Source organism: Epinephelus fuscoguttatus, linkage group LG15, assembly GCF_011397635.1.
Source record: "Epinephelus fuscoguttatus linkage group LG15, E.fuscoguttatus.final_Chr_v1".
In the NCBI taxonomy this organism is placed as follows: domain Eukaryota; kingdom Metazoa; phylum Chordata; class Actinopteri; order Perciformes; family Serranidae; genus Epinephelus; species Epinephelus fuscoguttatus.
In genome coordinates this window covers 24292127-24307429 of record NC_064766.1, presented here as the reverse complement: position 1 = coordinate 24307429, position 15303 = coordinate 24292127, and the positions used below count along the sequence as shown (strand labels likewise).

The 15303-nt window shown below is 39.1% G+C and overlaps 1 protein-coding gene across 3 annotated transcripts in view; it reads left to right on the top strand.

Moving 5' to 3' along the window:
• The window catches only part of LOC125901730 (cAMP-specific 3',5'-cyclic phosphodiesterase 4B-like), a 97249-nt gene that overhangs the window by 55590 nt on the left and 26356 nt on the right, over nt 1–15303 (top strand). For all 3 annotated transcript variants that reach the window (XM_049597598.1, XM_049597599.1, XM_049597600.1), the window contains 4 exons: nt 805–999; nt 1083–1119; nt 3674–3744; nt 5485–5534. In XM_049597598.1, coding sequence (XP_049453555.1) covers nt 805–999; nt 1083–1119; nt 3674–3744; nt 5485–5534 — 353 coding nt within the window. The remainder of the gene's footprint in view (nt 1–804; nt 1000–1082; nt 1120–3673; nt 3745–5484; nt 5535–15303) is intronic.

Genomic DNA, 15303 nt, shown 5'->3' with positions numbered 1-15303 from the left:
TGCTCAAAGTTTGTCCTACAGTTCAGCGCAATACGGAGCTTCAGTAAAGTCTGCTGCCAAGCAGAACCGGACTGTTGGCTCCACTCTCACTTCCCTCGCTGTTAGATCAAGAGAACAAGGAACTGATCAATTAGACCTCTGCCACATTGTTTTGGAAACTAAAACAAAGGGTTTTTCCCAGTGATCCAAACACACATCTCTTCCTGTCTCTCTCCAGAGTCCTCTGTTAGCTGCTACAACCCACAAACAGTGAACTGTGGTTTTATGTGACCATTGTCGCTAGCTTGTCGCCCAAAGTCTCATTTGATTGGATGAATGCCCCTGAGTGCAGGATAAGTCTTAAAACATTTGAAACCGTTTTACAGGAAGAGGAAAGTCAGGGATGTTTTATGTAAAAATGTCTTACTTAACAAAGAGACACAGGATTAAATTTACTTTTCATTTCATGGGGACTTAAACAAATTACATGTATTATTTATACTTTTTTCACGTAACGTAATGTTGCTGCAGCAAGAGATACGATACGTTTGTCATGTTTCCTGACTATTTTATCTCATAACAGCATTGTTTACATATGATGTGCTTTGTCTGTTGACCTGTCTTTTCTCCAAATTCCAAAATATTTCCACACTACTGATTTCACAAATGTGCCATGGGGATTTTAAAACAAAGGAAGATGATGGCATAGGTGGATGTATTCACTTTGCATCAATGATATTAAATTACTGATCACTGAATCATTGCATTTTTTCAGCCCTTTTCTTATTTGACTGATAACTGTTGTTTATCTCTCTCTTCTCTCAGCTTTGAAGGGGAAAATGGTCCATCGTTGTGCTGCAGTCCTTCAGACCTGCAGGCCTCCCCAGGTTCGGGTCTGGTTCTACATCCCAACCTGGCGAGCCACGGCCAGCGCCGGGAGTCTTTCCTGTACCGCTCTGATAGTGACTACGAGCTATCGCCGAAGTCCTTGTCTCGAAACTCTTCCATCGTTGGAGAACTGTAAGTTAGAATGAAAACTGCTGTTGTATCAGATCCACTATGTTCAACAGTCTGTAACAGTTTCACATCCCATCTGATTTCAGGCACGGAGAGGACTTGATTGTGACTCCATTTGCTCAGGTAAGAGCTTAATACAACTCAATAAATCTGCTCCGAAGAGCATCAAAGTCATCTTAATGATGTTTTGCTAGAAAGCTTTTTTTTTTGGCAAACACATTTTTCCACTGAGGGCTTTTAAGATGTGAAGCACCTCATGGATCCAGAAAGTAACTCAGTCAGTCAGTCAGTCAGGCAGGCATGGTAAACCTTTCTGCCCCCTGGTGGTCTGTAGTGGGCATGACAAGGTCAGCATCTCAACTGTTGACTTAGATGGATTGCTCCTGTTTAGTTCTTCTCTGCAACGGTAGAAATTAACTACAAACAATCATAATGTCATCTGATCATTAAAACTTGGATAGTAGATATTTTTTGCTGCTGGTCATATGGTGCACTCATAAAGACTGCAGCCTAATGAAGGCAGCAGCTTTACAACATTTTCACAGCAAAATCTACAAAATATTTAAGGAAAACTCTACATAGTATTTAAGAGAAAATCTTCAACATGTTAAAGGGAAAATCTACAACATATTTAAGAGAACATTTTGAACATTTTTAAGAGAAAATCTACAACATATTTAGGAGAAAATCTACAAAATATTTAAGAGAAATCCACAACATTTTTAAGAGAAAATGTAGTATATATTAAAGAGAAAATCTACAAAATATTTAAGAGAGAATCTACAAAATATTTAAGAGAAATCCACAACATTTTTAAGAGAAAATGTAGTATATATTAAAGAGGAAAATCTACAAAATATTTAAGAGAAAATCTACAACATATTTAAGAGGAAATCTACAACATATTTAAGAGAAACTGTAAAATATTTAGGAGGAAATCTAGAACATATGTAAGAGAAAAACTTCAAAAGATTTAAGAGAAAATCTACAACATATTTAAGAGGAAAAACTATAAAATATTTAAGAGGAAATCTTGAACATATGTAAGAGAAAATCTACAGCATATTCAATGAAACCCTACAACATGTCTAAGAGTCAATCTACAACATATTAAGGAGAATTTTTTTATGAGCGTGCTGAATTTTACCCTTGCAATATTCCACAAGAGATAAACTTTAAGATAGAACCTTTTTGACAACGCTGCTAGCTGCTCGTAAAAAAAACAAGCCATAACTTGTAAGTGTCAAAAGCTCTAAGTTCCCTTGATCAAGGACTGTTCAGACATTATTAATAAAATATGGAGAAAATGGCATATTGCCTCAGAGTGCACCAAGATAAATTGTTATTATTTGGTCAACATGGATTGACTTGAATACTACCATTCCTTTTACTTGTTTTATAGTGCTCATGGTTCTGTTTAGTAACAGCAACTGATGCCTGTGAAAACCTGCCAAAAGGGAAGGAACGCTATAAATTTTCATCTAGAAACTTTGGCTTTATTCAGTGTTTTTCTGTTTAAAATCACTGGGTCTGTGTGTTTTGGAGAGGAAGAGCCCTCTGCAGATAACTCCCAGTAAAAACCTCCTTAACAATGAACACCGAAAGAATCCTAACTGGGGGTTCACACTAAGCACACTGAAGATGTTTCAGCAGGTTGCAAATCTGCAATTCTCACCACTAGATGCTACTAAATCCCACACACTGCTCCTGTGATTTTATTTATTTATTTTCTCTTTATCTGGGATCTAACTGGTCGAAGTGTGACTTTGAGACAGGAAAACAAAATAAATAAAGAGGGCTGCCTCGAAGAGCAGTACTATAGAAACTGATTTGTACTTGCATGTTTTCTTTTGTTTTTATGTATTTAGTTATTTATTTATTTATCTTTTGTGTGTTTGTATTTGTGTTTTCCCTTGGCTTATTTTTTTTATTCTTTTTTTTCCTTTAAGCACTTGATTTTGTTGTGTTTTAAAATTGTAAAGTATTTGTCTTTTGTAAATTCTCTGACTGAGGAAAAACAAAAACAAAAAAAAGCAGAATTTAACAGAATTTAATTCCTTAGAATTGACTTGTGCTGATTTGGGTGGGAGTGACTGATGAGCACAGACTCCACTGAATTCACTGCTAATTAACAATTTTAAATCACTCAGACACAACAGTCAGCACAGTTGGCTGCAAACAGGACTACTTAAGAACTTAAAAATACAGAAAACACTTTTGTATATTTTGAGAAGCCATCACATTATAACAATACTTTGAATAATATGAAAATAAAATTATCACTGTGTATATTATTAGTGCATTTACAAAACTGACACCATTCTTTTTTAGAATATATAAAAATTAAAAAAAAAACACAATAGAGAAAAAAAAGAGAAAAAGATGAAACACCCAACCTAGACACCCAAAACAAAACTGAAGGATCTTACATTAAAGTGGTAACAAGAATCTGTAAATGGCATTACACTGTTATCTTCTCCAGATATTGAATTAAAGTTTGCCCGATGTAGTCAAATAAATTCACCTGCTCATTTTTAATATATCTGATCCTCTCCGCCTCAAGAGAAATGAATGCCAGAACTTTTTTTCTTTTTTACTTTTTTATGCTGATATATGAATACTGTAACCCAGCCTCTTCTTCTCATCTACTGTTCTTCTTTTGTCGTTGTTTTTTAAGGTTCTAGCCAGCCTTCGGACCGTCAGGAACAACTTCACCACCTTGACAAACGTACAGTGTACATCCAATAAGTAAGTCATCTCATCGTTTTGTCACAGTATTTGCTTGTGTTTTTTATGAGACATGCTGCAAAATCAGCAAGAGGAAATTAAATAAAACAAATACTGCAAAAATCAGGAGACATAAACGTAGGAAAGGATAAAGTTAAAATAAAACAATGAAAAAAACTGATAAAGAAAAAATGAAAAATAATATAAAGATATGTGCAATATATGTTAATTAAAATGAAAGAGCTGTGCAGGTATGTTTTTGGTAGTTTGTGCTGAAATGTGCAGAAGTTCATTGTACAAATTAGGGGTGTGCGTTATCATCTCGTTCACGATAATACCGGTAAGATTTATAAAATGACATGAAAAATTCATGTTGTGATACTTTCGACTTGTTGACATATTGGCGTCATACCCATGGCAACAACAAGCATTGCTGAAAGCAAAATTATTACAGACTCCGCGGTGGTGCCAAAAAGAGGAGCAGCTTCAGTAGTGTGGAATAAACTGTGGCGTCCTGAATGTTTTATGAACAGTCCCGGACTTCTCAGACTCTTGTCGTCTGTGTCGTCAAGTGATTTTGTCAACCTTTGGTAATGTAAACCTGCGTGACGCTCACAGCTCAACAACAAACTCCATATGTGAATATGTGATAGTTGTGGTATCATAACAGCCTGTTACAGGTTACAGCGTGATGATTAGAGGAGAAATAGCAGAGCATAAAGGTCCAGGTGGGAAAAAAAAAACATCCCAGGGGACATTTTTTTCTATTTGGGAGCTGTTGTGGTAGATTTTATTTTGTTGAACTGTTAATATTGTATACAGATTCTGAATCTTACTGAGTTACTGTTGTTGTTCACAAACTAAAGAAACGATAGATCATTTTTGTTTGAAGCAAACTGTAAAACTGTATCACTTATTTTGTTGCAATTCTGTTTTCTTAAATCAATTAGATTTTTTTTTTTGTTTTTAGTTTTTTACTAATTTGTTGTCTCATGAAGAATATTGTTATCACAAAATACCCTGAAATATCATGATATTATTTTAGGGCCATATTGCCCACCCCTAGTGCAAAGTATAGAAATAATGTGCAACACATTTTCAGATATACAATGAGAGTTTCTCTGCTGAGCGCTTTTTTGTCATTTGTGTGTTGATTGAAAAATTTGGCAAAAATTTACAACATGATTCTTTTGTCGGAAATCTGCATGTGGATTTTTAGCTGTCAGGAATGGGTTTAGATTCAAAGTACCAACAAGCTCCACTTGGGGGCGCCAATGCATCAAAAACATCCCTAATGTCATTGTCTCCAGAAGGAAACGCTTACATTAAACCAGAGAGTCTTGTGCCTTTTATGTGTAAGCCGGTTTGCAGCAGCTGCACACCATGACATTTTATTTAATTTTTTTCTTGGAAGACGGGGTTACAACGTCACATTTAAGCACATGTAGGCTCCCTCTGATCACTGAACCAGGTCAGTTTGCATCAGGTTTGCCAGAGGTGGACACGCAGAGTCAATACGACCTCAGAGAGAGGGGTCACTGTGAGCCAACACTGATTCAGACATGACAATGTCACATGTTAGAAAATCTGACCTGCGTCCAGGTCAGAGAACTGAGGGAGCATCTGTTTCGTATTTGTGCTGTAGCAACAATGACTGCTGCTCAAACTAAATCTCACAGTGGAAAAAAATAATGCATCCATTAGTTACACATCAGGGCTACTGATTCCAATAGTAACTGGCATGTTTCTCTCTGGTTGCAGGAGGTCACCTGCTGCAAATCAGCCTTCTGTCACCAAAGTCTGTCTGTCAGGTGAGTCCTGTCACATTGAGCAATTCAATGTGTTGTTTTTACTGTGATAGCTGTATAAAGTCCAACAAGTCAAGGGTCAAGTTTGGCTGTTGGAGGATTTGAAAGATACAAAAGAATTAAGAATAGTCCAGTCATGTGAAACTTCATACCCGCAGCTGCCTGCATGAAGGCAAGATAAAGGTTTTACATGCATGTGATTAGAATCTGCACAGTTGTCAACAAAATGTATAATTTAAAGAAACAGTAATACATTGAAAATGCAAGCAGAAATGCACGAGCACTCTTGACAGCAAACTTTCCTTCCTTTTGGTTTGTTTTGTGTTTTCGTGTGCCCCTTTTTTTATCATCTAAATTCAGAGGTTTTTGCACATGTGTGAACGCAGCACAGCCAGAACTCTTCATTAGTTTATTTGTCCTCAGTAGCAGTTTGTGGGGTTGATAATTGACCAGATGCTCCGATCGGAGCCGATGAGATCAGACTGATGGATGAGAGGAGCAGCTGCTGCAGAGGCGTGTGAACAGTCAATGGTTAAGTTTCACCCGAAGTTCTGCTGATCCATCTGTTCCCTGAGTACGCTCTGCAGTCTGAGAGTGTGGCTACTATCATGTGTAGATCATACCATGTAATTTTTTTAAGGCTGACTTCCTGTTGTCAGTAGGTGGCGCTATGACTTTGAGTCAATATGGGCATGCAGTGGTTAGCATTGTCGCCTCACAGCAAGAGGGTTGCTGGTCCCCAATCCCCCATCACGCTTACCTGTCTTGTCCGTTAAAGGCAAAATGGCCCAAAAAAAAATCTTTAAATTGCCTGTAGGTGTGAATGTGAGCGTGAATGGTTGTGTGTCTCCATGTGTCAACCCTGTAATAGTCTGGTGACCTGTCCAGGATGTGGACTATGCTTCTTTGCTGTGACCATGTCTGCCACCTAGCAGGAAACGTCTGCTGTTGGGTAACCATAAGTCTTCTTGTTTACTGTCTGTCTTTGAGAAAATTGCCTGCGTAGTTCCTACTTGGTTCACATCTTCAAACTGTACAATAGTCCTGCTGTTGTGAGGTAAATGGAAAAAATGCGGTGTTCTTGCTCGATTAACCAATATTGTGTGGTGGGACACATATAGTGTATACATACGACAAGTCAAGGGCCATTTATAATTGATCCACGAGCCGGACTTTGGACATGCCTGCTGTCGGAGGAGTCTGTTAAAATACAGCACCTGTAAATGAAGGAAAAATGGCCCAAAATTGGACAGTAAATACAAAATGGCTGACTTCCTGTTGGGTTTAGGGTATATTTCCGAGAGGTGTTTTTTGTATAAATCTAGGTTTTTACTTTGAAAACTGTTGGGGGACACTATTGAGCAGATTTCCCAAGCCCAAGACCAATGTCCGATATCTGTTTTCAGCACTTCTGACAAGTGTCAAAAAATAACAATGATAATGATTCCTACAGTTTCGATAGGCTTCCTGCACCAGTTGGTGGTTGCACAATGAATAGCAGTGGCATGCAGCACGTTACTGCAGTGTCCTGCCTTTGCATGCAGTAAAATACATTTACAAACACAGAACACATTCAAATTTCATATTTAGTCTTCTGCATGCAAATGTTTAATTACTGCATTGCATTAGTGACTTTGGCTAGAACTGTAATTGTTTATGAAAATGTTTACACAGTAATAGATGTTTATACCACCAGTGCAAACCATTACCTGTGAGTGATTTCACATGTGCAAACAGAAACTGTAATCTTTTTAGGGAAGTATGACTTGATAACAATATGCGAAAAAATCCCCCATGCCCTGACATTGTAACCGGACAAAGGGAAAGAGAGAGGGTGAGAACCACATGAAGAGATTTAGTTGTTTAGACTCAGATGAAAAGGAGGGAGAGGACTGGTGAAAGAAAAGGAGGTGGGGATGTTGGTTCCTGCTGCACTGGTTCTTCAAGCCTGATTGACGTCAGCAGGGCCTGCACACGGGTGCTCTCCACTTCCTATCAGCACAGATGGGCTGCTGGGAGCGTCCCGCAGCAGGAAAAAATACAAGACAACTGTTGCCTCTTGTTTTCCGTCCTCCTCCTCCACACTTCTCACAAACCTTGACCTTCTTAAAGTAATCTCTGACGAGTGAAACCGTCCTGTCGCTGGCTTCCATCATGATGCACAGGGAAGATAGTGTGAGAGAAAACAAGTATGATTAACTCCGTTTGAACCCTCTGACACACAGTACACGTGTTTCTAATATTGTGTCCTACTCTATTCCCACTATAGATTATTCCTGACATCAGCTGTTCATAAGCATACAAAGAACATACAGTACACCTGCCACCACAGTAAATAATAGTAATTGTTCAGGAGGAGACGACAACAATTAACAATATCACAAGATGCCCTCATATCCTCTCTTGTGCTGCTTTCTGTCTCGTTTTCGTCATCTCTTTGACCGGAAAGGCAGAACAGATTTTTCCTGTTTTGCGTCCGTGTTTTCAGTGAGGTAATATCCCTAGGAAAAAAACAGCCCAGTCACCAGAAGAATATGTTGGCATAGTACGTTTCTGCACATCATGAATACATTGCATTTCTACGTTTCATACCTGTCTTATCAGTGTCTCCAAAGTGACGAAGTATATGAGCTGGCTTTGTTATCAGGAAGTGGAGTGAATAGTGGACGGTGTGTCACCTGGCGAGACAGCTGCAGACTACTAGTTGGGATAATCAAAAATATTTGTTTTTTGGTGAGTCATTGCTGCGTTCCTGTAGCTTTTTAGTCACCAAACATGTTCCCAGCCAGGATAATAACTAATAACGTAGGCTAATAATAGGTTAATAGGCTAATAATGTTAGCATGTTGTATTTGCTTGGAAAACGTGTTTAGTGTAAGACAGCTGTTTTGTCGGTGAATGTTGTGAGTTGTAATGGAGCCAGATTATGTACCATCATCTTTGTTGCATGTTGCTGTTGTCCCTGGTTTTATATGAGAAGAGGGAAAGATCGCTAGTCGCTAGGCTAATTTATACAATGTAAAATCCAAAGATTTGTGCTAATAACGTTAGCATGTTGTATTGGTGGGGGAAATGTGTCCAGATAAAGACAAGTGTTTGTCTGTCAGTTCTGCAATTTATAGTGAAGCCAGTTTGCGTACTTATGTTTGAAATTGTCTCTAAGCCATATTTAATGTGTGTTTTGAATCAACTATATGAATAAAGTTTGATTTGAACTAAACTTGACAGCACTTAACACAGTCCTCCAGCGCCGACTAGTGTTTTGGAGGTGTAACTGCAGAGTGACACAGACACACCACCGCACAAGTAAAAATAATGTGCAGATTTTTTTTCCCCCCCACGACTAATGGATTCGTTGAAGATTATGTGCGACTTTAGTCAACCAAGATTTTCTTTGGTTGACTACAGCTCTTCACAAAAGGCAGTTGTTTTTTACAGAAACATCGCTGCATTTCCAGCCGTGATAGTGCCATGAGTAGCGGCTGATTTTATGGAGCTAGAGCTACATTTCCAGCCAGGATAGTGCCAAGAAAGGCAGTTGTTTTTTATGGAAACAAGCGTTTCCACTGGAGATAGTGCCATAAAAGGTGGTTGCGTTTTTCTTTACCGAGATATCAGTGCAGGTCTACTGCCACAAAAGCAGTTGTTTTGTTTTTTTTATGGAGATATCACTGCAGTTGTAACTGAGATTGTGCCACCAAAAGCTTTTTAATTTTTATTTATTTATTTTAAATCTTAGACATTGCTGCATTTCCAGCTGTGATTTTGCCACCAAAGGCTGTGTTTCTAGTGGAGATTGTGCCACCAAAAGCATTTCTTTTTTTTTTTGTTTGTTTGTTTTATTTTTTAACAGAGACGTTGCTGTAGGGATTAAGCCAAAACATGATCTTTTCGTAACCATAACCAGTTTGTTTTTGTGCCTCAACCTGACCACACATTAACCACAGCATTGTAGAATCGTAAAGTTTCACACATGCACTACATAATAATATACAAGATACAGTACCTGCATCTGTCTGGGCATGAGCTTAGCGTTAGATGGCTGATAAAGAGCTCTGTGAAACTTTAAATACCTCCCACGAAGGCGTTTGAGATGTGAAACGGAGAAAATAGTCAAACACATTAGAAATGAAAGCAAAGTAGTGTGAATTCCTGTAGGAAGATGATGAGGTTAGACACACAGATAGAGTGGGCTCCAGGGAGAGTGAGAGATATGCCAGATTGTTGCAAGGAGTGAGATGGGAAAGAAAGAAAGCACAGCAAAGGTCAGAGAGAGACGTCACTGTTTCTGAGCCGTTTAATCAGATGCGATATGGGAGAAGCAGAAACAAAAAGGTCAGATTGGCTGAAATAAACAAGAGCTGGAACGTGACCGCAGTGACTGGGTAAAAGTACGCAAGAACCACAAAAGTGTGTGTGTGCACAGGGGGGTAGGGTACATTAAAAATCAGCTCAGCTGCAAATGCGTCACTGCAGGCTTTTTAGACTGTTAACCATCTTACTCCAGTAACGTGAGGGGATTGTAGTTTCCCTCATGTGAGTTTACAGTTTACGCCTCAGAAACCATCTTGGCCCCATCACATGCAGTCCCGTGAGCTGCGCAGCCAACAAAGAGCTCCCTCTTCCCTGACTGATTCAGATTATAGGCTTTGCCCTTTATTATGCCTGATAAATAGTACTTTTGAGGAAAGCGCTTCATCATGACGTCTTTGACCGTCAAGCCCTGGTGATTAATCTGTAACGGTTATCAGGAGCATGAGCTGAATATTGTCACAGATGGCAGGGACTCGAGGGTCCGTGGTTAGTCATTTGACCAAGAAGGGGAAGTGAAACCTCACTATGTTCTTGGAGAAAATGTTCTTTTTGACTTGTCTTGAGAAATTAATGTTTACACAATGTCCTCAAGGAGTAAATGTTTAAGATGGTGCTGCTCGGAGTGGAGGCTGGTGGCCGAAGTAGGCCACTTTAGTTAAGGCCCCATTCTGACCAGTGTCACCTCCTGTTTTCGCTTAATGTTCTTTCTCAAACAGAGAATGAGGGTGTTGTTAATAGTCTGATTTAATCTATTATCATGGCAGCCAGATTACTGTTCTAGTGTACCTGTCAAAGTGATAGTATGGATATTAGCAAGGATAGCAATAGAGGCCTCTAACATAAATTATGAGGTGGTGTTTGCTAGTTTCTGTAACATCAACAAGTTAACGAAATACCCACATTTTTAATCAATATTTCCTGTGAATTTAGAATTATCTTTTTAAAGTCAGTTAGTCATACTTTAACACCCGGATGTCTCCGCCCACTCACCAACAAAAGCCCACTGTGTTTCCTGTCACCTGGCAAACCTCCATCGACAATGAGCGGGTGGCCGAGGGCGCTGGCGGTACAGGGGAAAGCCAAACATTATTCATCTGCACACACTGCAATGACAGAGAGCTGGTTGAAAATCAGCAAAGTTTTCCTTTCCATAGCCTGCTGTAAATTCACCAGATTTTAAGTGGATATCCAGTCAGTGTTGATGCAATATAAATTCATCACTGCATGCTGTATTGACAGAGAAGCTGAGTTTTTCTTCTTGCTCAGCCGCTATTATAGTGCCTACATGTACAAGGATGCATTGCGCCCAAGCTCTTGACACTCAGCCCCCAAGTTTTCCGCAAACCCACAGAGCACATGGTTAGCATCACAAACACGGCTTTGTCTACAAAAAGTTAAGGCATCTGAAATTACCAGAACTAGGCAAAAAACAACAGAAATTTACTAACAATAAAAATGCCCTATTGTATAGTGCCTGGAAGCTGTGTGTCACCACTCTAGCCAGAAGCTATAACTTTGTTGGCCAAAACATGGTGACAGTAATACTCAGTGATCATCTGCCCTCTTGACCCTGCTGGCCTTGGCTGTCAGCAGAGCAGCAGCTCTCAGTCATTCTTTGGAGACAGGAACAAAATAAAATGAATATCCTCGTCCTAACATCACCTGCACTAAATTATGCCATTTTCGCTGGTGGACATACAGCTAGTTTGCAATGTTCAACAAGACGGAAGATTTGTTTTTGGATGCATTTCGAGCACACCCCGTGGATACCAAGAGGTAGAGATTAGAAATCGAAAGTCGAAGTGGCTCATAGTTTTAAGCACCACTGACGTCACCGGTTATGTCACACTATACCCAAATTTGGATAGATGAAGGTTAATGTTGAATTATGGTGAAGTTATCATTTAACTTATTACAGACACCTGGTGAAAAACTTAACCTTTCACAGTGCTGTGCTGGGTCCAAAATCTGAGGAAACAGTTCTACCCAAACCCAACACGTCTTGTTTTGTCTGTGATTCACACAACCCCACGCCAAATGTGCGCTGCAGGTGTAGCCGGTAAAAAGATACATTCTGCGGCACATCTGCTCCTCAAACAGTCCACATTTGTTACATCTTTAGCGTAAGCAAGCTATAAGATAAATTAAATAGCCAGCTCACAACAATGTTTCCAGTTTTGCTGCTCAGACCGAGTCCCAATGGGATACTTCTATTTTCTTAGATAATATAGCTGCACAGTGAACACTTCAAGTACTTTTTAAAAGATGGCTCTACAGTGCATTAGGAAAAAACAATCCTGCATCCAAGATGATCATTAATGTTTTTTTCACTTATTTTTTTATTTACAAAATAAAAAGTATAAAATAACACTCCCTTGTTGCTGTCTGGAGGAAATGTCTCTCTTCCTTGAAGCAGGCTGCTCCTCCAGTGTTTGTTGATTCAGTGCAGCCTGCGTCTGAACCTGCTTGAATAAAGTGTGTTTAAAGTGTGTTTATTTTCATTGTCTGTACATCCTTTGCGTGGATTAAGCTACATCAATAAATTCCTCTTATTAGCTTTTCACTTAAAGGGCCTTTGTTGCATTTGCAGTGGTCAGTGTGGTTGTCTTACGCTCTACACCGCTGTCTGTGTCTCCTCTGAGCAGAGCTGTGAAACACTATGCATCAGAGTTAAAAGCAAAAACACACGACGCTCACACACTGAGCTGAAATGAAATAACCTCAGAAGATAATATAACACAAAAACTGTCTCATACTGCTTTTTTCGTTTATGGCGTGTGGCGTTTGACCACAGGCAGGGCTCAGTTCTTACACTTAGACACACACAGGGGCTCAGCAGAGAGATGAGAGTTGACGACAGCTGCCCACCGCGCAGCAGCAGTGTGACAGCTACAGTAACATAAAGCTAAGGAATGACCGGGCTCTAAAAAGCTCCACAAAGCCGAACCGATCAGATAAAAAAATGCCTTGATCAGCTACGATACCGATCACTGAAATCAGATCAGGACATCCCTAGTTATTCGTCAGTAAATATTTGCAAATAATGTGACCAGTCAGCATTGTCAGGGAATGACTTCGAAAAATATGAAATACCATGAAAATGCAAAAAGACAGTGGAAGTTGGCTTTAACTTAAGATTTGACTTAGCGTACATTACCGAACCTCCATATTTTTATTTATTAATCTAATCATAGGTAGCAGACTTACACTAGTAACAGGACCACAGACTGATGGGATTTTCTTTAAGTGAACTATGATAAATGTCACACAGCTTCACCTTATAAAGTTCACATTATTCATATTGAACTGAAGAAAGTCATTTAAAGGAATAGTTCAACATTTAGGGAAATATGCTCTTCACTTTATCCCCAAGACTTAAACAGGAAGCTCAGAAGCTCAGCTATATAACTGGGGGCTAAACGATGTTGAGCTTTAAAAGTTATTAAAAGAATCTTAAAATTGGTTCTGAAGTTAACTGACAACCAGTGGCGAGCAGCGAAAATTGTGGTGATATGTGACCTACGATTTGTCCCAGTTAAAATACAAGCTGCAGCATCCTGCACTAGTTGAAGCCGAGCTACTGAAGATTTACTGAGGCACGTAAACAGTGCGTTGCAGTAGTCGAGGCACGAGAGTACAAAAGCATGAAAAAGCCTTTCAAAGTCAGGAAAAGGCACAGCTGATTTGATTTCAAGATCATTTCTTAGGTGGAAGCTGCAGGATTTAATGAGATTATTGATATGTGGTTCAAAGTTCAGTTGAGATTTAAAAGGGATGCCTAAATTTCTCACCATAACAGTAAGCAGCCGGTTAGCTTAGTTTAGCATACAGAATGGAAACGAGGGAAACAATTAGCCTGGCTCCGTTTGCAGGTCAGAAAATCCAACCACCAGCAATTTGCAGTTCAGCAACACATTAATTCTTGTTTGTTTGACACATGCAAAAACGGAAGTGCAAAAACAAGAAGTTGTGGTTTTAATATTTCCCAAAATGTTGAACTATTCCTGTAAACAAGGTCTAGATCTGTTGTAGGATTTATTGTAGGAACTTGTACTGCAAATACACATCAAATTCAAAGAATGTGCTATGTATGTTCTGAGGTGAATTATGATTAATTCAGTAAACCCTTCAGAGTTTATCTGTTTTCAATCATGTTGTGTTAGAGTAGAATAAGGTAGCTGCCACATCATTTTGCATTATATTGCATTGTATTGCAGTGTGTTTCCATTGCACTGCCCTTTCAGTTAAGGACATCCAAAGGAAAAAGGTTTGAACACCATGTGCAAGACATCTCTGAAAGCCTGTGGGGCTAAAGGGTTAAATCATCATACGTATGCTGCATTGTTTTTATCAGTCTATATAAGTTTAAAGAGTTTTGTCTTATCCTTATATTTGTTGTCACCATTCCGTTGTTGACAAAAACAACAGTTGGTCTCTCTATATGGGATGTATGCCAGGTGCTCAGAAAGTTACTGCAGTTCAAACTGTGCAGAATGAACTGAGCACAGCAGACAGCTGCATTCATACATATATCCTTTTTTTTCTTGCTTTGAAACTAAAGAGACACGTGACTCTGTGCGTATATTGCCCAGGGCGTGGGGTAGCATTACTCATTTGTCTTTTGTCTCTCTTTGTAAACATATGCTGAAAGAGAAGTGATGAAAGACTAATCTGCAACAGGTTATTCTGACAGAATGAAGGGGAAGAGAAGCATGTGTTTAACAACGAGTAATTAGTTTTAAATCAAGGTAGGAGTGGTTGTGTGTCGTTGTGTATGTGCAAGCTTGTCTGTGTGTGCAAACAAGTGCACCATGAAACTTACTGTAAAAGCCAATTATAAGGGTTATGTAAATGTGTGTGTTATTAATTGGAAGTAAACTGCACCCAAATATGTATAATTAAATATGTCATGATCTGCAGTCTGCCTGTCTGTCCTCTTATTTAAAGGAATATTTCACCCCCAAAATGATTGTCTGTATATCAGTTACTCACCCCATGTTACCTTGACTTTGTGAAGAAAAATTTGTTGTTCTTGCATTCCTTCACAGTGAACGAAGAATCCAAAAACGAGGACAATTCTGGATTAATTGCAGTAAAAGCTGGCCACGTGTAACAACAGTAAAACTGTATCAAACTAGAGACCATCTTGGATCACTCCAGCCGTGATACAGTGATCTGCGACATAAAACCAAGCGTAAACCTCCGGGGCTGAAAAATGAAGCCCAGTGCGGAAGTGCGATAAAACTGCAATTCCTCTAATGGCCACTTGAGGGTGGATACAAAACAGAGTAAATCCCCATAGACCCCCATGTTAAAATGTCCAACTTAACAGCAGAAATAAACATGTTTACAGCCTGGTACAAAAAACAGTTTTGGTCTCTGTGGCTAATTTCCCCTTTTTAATATTTATGTATCTCAACCGTATACACAGTGACAGGGATAACTGTTAGCGTCACCT